At 36.7% G+C, this 6,000-nt stretch overlaps 1 protein-coding gene across 2 annotated transcripts in view; it reads right to left on the minus strand.

The window, feature by feature from the left end:
- The window catches only part of DPH5 (diphthamide biosynthesis 5), a 35,462-nt gene that overhangs the window by 19,904 nt on the left and 9,558 nt on the right, over positions 1-6,000 (minus strand). For both annotated transcript variants that reach the window (XM_063625649.1, XM_063625648.1), the window contains exon 4: positions 3,481-3,589. In XM_063625649.1, the coding sequence (XP_063481719.1) occupies positions 3,481-3,589 (109 nt within the window). The remainder of the gene's footprint in view (positions 1-3,480; positions 3,590-6,000) is intronic.

Genomic DNA, 6,000 nt, shown 5'->3' on the forward strand with positions numbered 1-6,000 from the left:
AAAATAAGTAGGTTAACAGTATTTGTTGAATGAATGGATCACTATTCTCTTTAAAGATGTCTAACTTGGAAGCCTCTAATACACTTTTTATTTTACAAGGAAAATTTTCATCAGGAATATGGAGTTTGTGGTAAAGAATTTTATTTTATGGCAAGCCTGTAGGATAGTGCATATCAACTGGCTGTGTGTGTGAATGTCTGCGTGTATGAAGGAGTGTTAGATAGTTACACAACGATTTTTACCAACATAGTGATAAACAGAAATTTTCTGTTGGCTAATAAACTACAAAGGTAATGAATAATACTCAGTGGTTGATTCTGAACGCTGCATGTTGTTTCTTTAGAAAACAACAAAAACAACAGAATAGTTCAAATGGGGTTGATAAATTGATAGCTGAAAAGTCTATTTCTAGGTTAGAAATTTCATACTGCTACTCTTTAATCTACTCTGTTCGATAACTTGATGGCTGTTTTTGAACTCATGGAAAGCTCTTTTGCGGAGATGACAGAATGCCTTTTCAGAGTGGTTCTCATCTCCCTTTTAAAAAATTGAGCAAGAGAGCATGGCAAGATAACCTCTCAACATCCTACATTTAACAAGTGTATACTGGGAATTAAAAACCTACTCTTCCAATCCTGCCATGCCAAACAAAAGATAACACAGTTCTTTCACTTTCTAAGTTTTTAATTTGTCTAGGTTGGTAATTCTCAAAGTATGGTACCTGTAGCAATAGCTTCAGCATCACCTGAGAATTTGTTAGAAATACAAATTCTCAGACCCCATCCCAGATCTACTATATCAGAAAGTCTGAATATGAAGCCCAGCAACCTGCCTTACAAGCCCTCTAGGTGATTCTAATAAATACTAAGTCTGAGAACCACAGATTTAGGTTATTGTTTCTTCCATAAGCGCTAATCCAAATAGTAAAAAGGCCAGCTATTATAAGGAAGAAGACTTTGTCAAAGTACTTGCATTATGCAGGATATCTATACATTTATTTTAAAATTTAAGTGTGTTATGCATGATTTTTAGTGCTTTTTATATTAGAAAACTGTACAAAATCAATCAATAATTACCTCTTCTGATATGAATAATTTCAGTGGTACAAGAAGTATATCTTCATAGAAATGTGATCATTATATAAGACAGAACCTAAAAAGGCACCTCCTGTTTTTCACACAAATAGTCATTTCATATCCAGATTAGATAATAAAACTAACCTGGGGGAAAATGGTGTGTGGCTGTTTAGAGAAATCCCACACACAAGTGTGAGAAAGTTTTTTGAAAAATAATATGTGGATATGACTGTCGGTGCTTATATGAAGACTGCTAATTCTCATCATAAATTCCTACTCAAATACCTTCACCGAACTTAGACACAAGAACAATTACACTCTACCTATCTATCAGTGTGGAGGATCAGAAGGACAGGGTCACCCAGGTTTAGTTTTAACCAGTCTACAAAACAGATTTATATGGGATGTGTTCTATTTTTATGCTTAAAAAAGCAAAAAAATTAATTAAAAACAGCTATAATTTAGAGCAAAATATGATGGAGAAAGGGCTAGTTAACTTTCTTTACAAGACACAAAATTATATGAAATATGGTAAAAATGTATGTCCTATTAGCTTAAGGTTTACATATCTTTATTTATCAAATGATAATTTATCTCCTTTTTTTCTTTCTTCTAGCAGTTATCAATTCTTTTTGAGATGGAGTTTTCACTCTTGTCACCCAGGCTGGAGTGCAATGGCACGATGTCGGCTCACTGCAACCTCCGCCTTGTGGATTAGGGTGATTCTCCTGCCTCAGCCGCCCTAGTAGCTGGGATTACAGGTCCCTGCCACCACGCCCAGCTAATTTTTGTATTTTTAGTAAAGACGGGGTTTCACCATGTTCGCCAGGCTGTTCTTGAATTTCTGGCTTCAGGTGATCCACCTGCCTCGGCCTCCCAAAGTGCTGGGATTACAGGCGTGAGCCATGCCCAGCCATCCATCATCAATTCTTAAAAGGCAGCATTGTCACAAGCTTGTCCAATCTGCTTTATCTTGTTGTGGTTTTTCTGTTCTGTTTTGTTTTGTTTTGTTTTAGGCTTTTAGCAGCCTGAAGCCATGATTTTTAGTTTCTGTCTCTAGTGATAAGCAGAAAACAGGGATGAGGAAGGGGCTTTACTGGCCCAACCAGCAACAGAAACTAAGAACTCATGACTGTACTCTCTCCCTTGGACACCCCCAGAAGGGAAGAATACTGGACTAGGGATCAAGAGTTTTAGGTCCATCTACCTACTTGAATGACCTTGGGAACATATTTTGGCATCATTTTCGCCATCCCTATAGCATTCTTTGTAGCGCTAACATTTTATAGTTCCATGAATAGCATTCAACTTACTCCAACACAGAAATGTTCAGAAGAGTTTCAAAATGGGAAAAAAAGACTTGAATGGGCAAGGTTTTTTAAAAAGTATGCATTTTGGACAAAAAAGATAGCAAAATTCCATGCTAATTTAAATATAACAACTAAGAGCAAGTGGTGAATACTGTCAGGTCAGGTCAATCATTTATACTTTTTCTCTAGTTCTTCACAAACACAGGCAACATTTTGACATAAAAAGCCAGTATTAGTCAATTAAATTGAAATATTCTCTCCAAGTCATACAGAAAATATAGTCCTCTAAAGCTATAGACATAGCATTGGTGCCTGATGCTAACGTATCTTCTTGAAAATATCTATTTTTAAATTATGCATTTCAGGAAGACACATTGGGGAATACTTTATTTCACAGCTTCTAAGATGCATGTTGTTTTCCTATTATGATATATCTGAAAATAGGAATGTGTCTTAACAATTGATGATGTCTTAAAACCACTGTTAGCCAAGCAGCAGTCATAGTTGTCATGGATTATCCATGTGTGAACATCAGAATACAAACACCAAGCTTGGAAAATGAGTATCAGTAGCTAAGAAGTAAATCTTGGAAACAATTGTGGGGCACTCTAACCCATCAGAACCAAGACTGTTGGACAAAAAAATAACAAACTTTACAAATCAATAACTGCAAACCTGGTTTAAAAGCCTATATCACTGGCTTTTAGCTTTTATACTGATTCTATGAAGAAATGCAGCATCACAATGCTCTTGACAGCACACAAAACAATACTATATGAAAAATCATGGGCCTCGACAATGCTGAGTACGTCATTGTGATTAGTTTATATTTTCCTTTTTATGTAAGTACAAGTTGGAACTAAGGTTAAAATCATTTTTCTAGCTAAACCTAAATGTTCGATTCCAATAAGGGGGAAAACCTAGCATAAAAAAATTGGTGTTAAAAAATTCAGTCTATGTATATACTAAGTAGTCGAGTATCAAACAGTAGTATGTTTTATGATTCATAAAATACAATTAAATGTGTTTTCAATTTGTGGAAAAATAAAACATTTTTGTTTAATTCCACTGAAAAACCTCCTTTGTTGCATTACCTGTAAACCACAGCAGCCTACAGCATTCATTATGGAGGCATTGTGAATAACTCTATAAGGAATTCCCAGCTTTGTTGCTCTTAGAACAAGATCACTGTGTGTTGTAGCCCTGTAGTGAGAAAAGATTAGATTGGATTAAAGCAAACAACACTTTTAAGACAGTAAAGCTATAATATTTCCTGAGTTCATGTCAATTAAAGAGGCAGGAGCACTGCCTTTCTTCAAGTTCTTCCACGCACCTGCATAAGGCTTTCATCTGAGCTTTTTAGCAAGAAAATGCAAGACTAAACATGCCCTTCAAAATGTTGAGCTGCTACTATAACACTCCTAAAGCAGCCTTGGCAGCTACTTAAGAAAGGGACCTTAACTTGCCCTTTGTCCTGTAAATACCTGAAAAAGACATCTATGAAATATAAGCTCAGCAACTTAACTCTTGAGCAGCGATTCTTAAGCTCTTTGGTCTCACAGCCTTTTTAAATTCTTAAAATTACTGCTCTAAAATTCTAAATTAGGGCACAACTAGAATCACTGCTCTATTTTGAAGGCTTTGTCTTTGTATTTAAAATATAAGGCAGAATATACAGGTATACCATGAAGATATTGCAAGTTTGGGTCAAGATAACCACAATAATGTGAATATCAAAATATAGCCAGACACATTTTTTTTTGTTTCCTAGTGCATATAAAAGTTATGTTTATACTATACTGTAGTCTGTTAAGTGTGTAATAGCATTATGTCTAGAAAATGTGCCTATCTTAGTTTAAAAATACTTTATTGCTACAAAATGCCAACAATCATCTGAGCTTTCAGTGAGTTGTAATCTTTTTGCTAGCGGATGGTCTTGCCTCCATGTTGATGGCTGCTAACTGATCAGGGTGGTGGTTGCTGAAGATGGGGGTGGCTGTGGCAATTTCTTAAAATAAAACAATGAAATTTGCTGCATTGATTGACTTTTCCTTTCATGAAAGATTTCTCTGTAGCATGCAACGTTGTGTGATACCATTTCACCCACAGTGGAACCTCTTTCAAAATTGGAGCCAATCTTCTCAAACCCTGCTAGTAATCTATCAACTAAGTTTATGTGATATTCTAAATCCTTTGTCATCTCAACAATGTTCACAGCATCTTCATCAAGAATAGATTTCATCTCATGAAACTACTTCTTTGCCTGTCCATAAGAAGCAACTCTTCATCTGTTCAAGTTTTATCCTAAGATTGAAGTAATTCCATCATATCTTCAGGCTCCACTTCTAATTCTAGTTCTCTTGGTATTTCTACCATATCTACAGTTACTTCCTGCAATGAAGTCTTGAAGCCCTCAAAGTCATTCATTCATTCGACCACTCCCAAACTCCTATTAATGTGGGTATTTTTAACTCTTCTCATGAATCATGAATATTTTAAATGACATCTAGAATGGTGAATCCTTTCCAGAAGGTTTTCAATTTACTTTGCCCAGACTCATCAGAGAAATCACTATGTAGGGCAGCTACAGCCTCACAAAATGTATTTCTTAGACAGAAAGACTTGAAAGTCAAAATTACTCCTTGATCCATGAGCTGTAGAATAGATGTTGGGTTAGCAGGCATAAAAACAATAGTAATCTTCTTGTACACTGCCTGAGCTCTTGGGTGACCAAGTGCATTGTCAATGAGCAATAATGTTTTGAAAGAAATCTATTTTTTTGAGCAGTAGGTCTCAAGCCTGGGTTTAAAATATTCAGTGAACCATGCTGTAAACAGATGTGCTGTCATTCAGGTTTTCTTGTTCCACTTACAGCACACAGGGAGAATAGATTTAGCATAGTTCTTACAGGCCCTAGGATTTTCATAAGGCTATATATATGAGCACTGGCTTCTATCTAGAGTCACCAGCTGCATTAGCCCTACCAAGAGTTAGCCAGACCTTTTAAGTCCAGCATTCACTTCTCCTCTCTAGCAATTAAAGTCCTACAAGGCATCCTCTTCCAAAAGAAGGCTGTTTCATCCACATTGAAAATCTACTGTGTAGTGATTCATCAGTTATCTTAGCTAGACCTTCTGGATAACTTGTTTCCACAGCTCATACATTTATGTTATAGAGACAACTTTTTTCCCTAAACCTCATGAACCAACCTCGGCTAGCTTGGAACTATTTTTCTGCAGCTTCCTCACTCCTGTCAGCCTTGATAGACTTGAAGAGAGTTCGGGCCTTGCCCTGGATTAGACTTTAGCTTAAGGGAATATTGTGGCAGGTTTGGTCTTCTATACAGAGCACTAAAACTTTCTCCCTATCAGCAATAAGTCTGTTTTACTTCCTTATCATTAGAGCATTTCTAAGAGTAGCACTTTTAATTTCCTTTAAGAACTTTTCTGGCCAGGTGCGGTGGCTCACGCCTGTAATCCCAGCACTTTGGGAGGCTGAGGCAGGCAGATCACGAGGTCAGGAGATCGAGACCATCCTGGCCAACACGGTGAAACCCCGTCTCTACTAAAAATACAAAAAGTTAGCTGGGTGTGGTGGCAGGAGCCTGTAGTCCC

The sequence above is a fragment of the Symphalangus syndactylus genome, chromosome 12, assembly GCF_028878055.3.
Source record: "Symphalangus syndactylus isolate Jambi chromosome 12, NHGRI_mSymSyn1-v2.1_pri, whole genome shotgun sequence".
Taxonomy (NCBI): Eukaryota; Metazoa; Chordata; class Mammalia; order Primates; family Hylobatidae; genus Symphalangus; species Symphalangus syndactylus.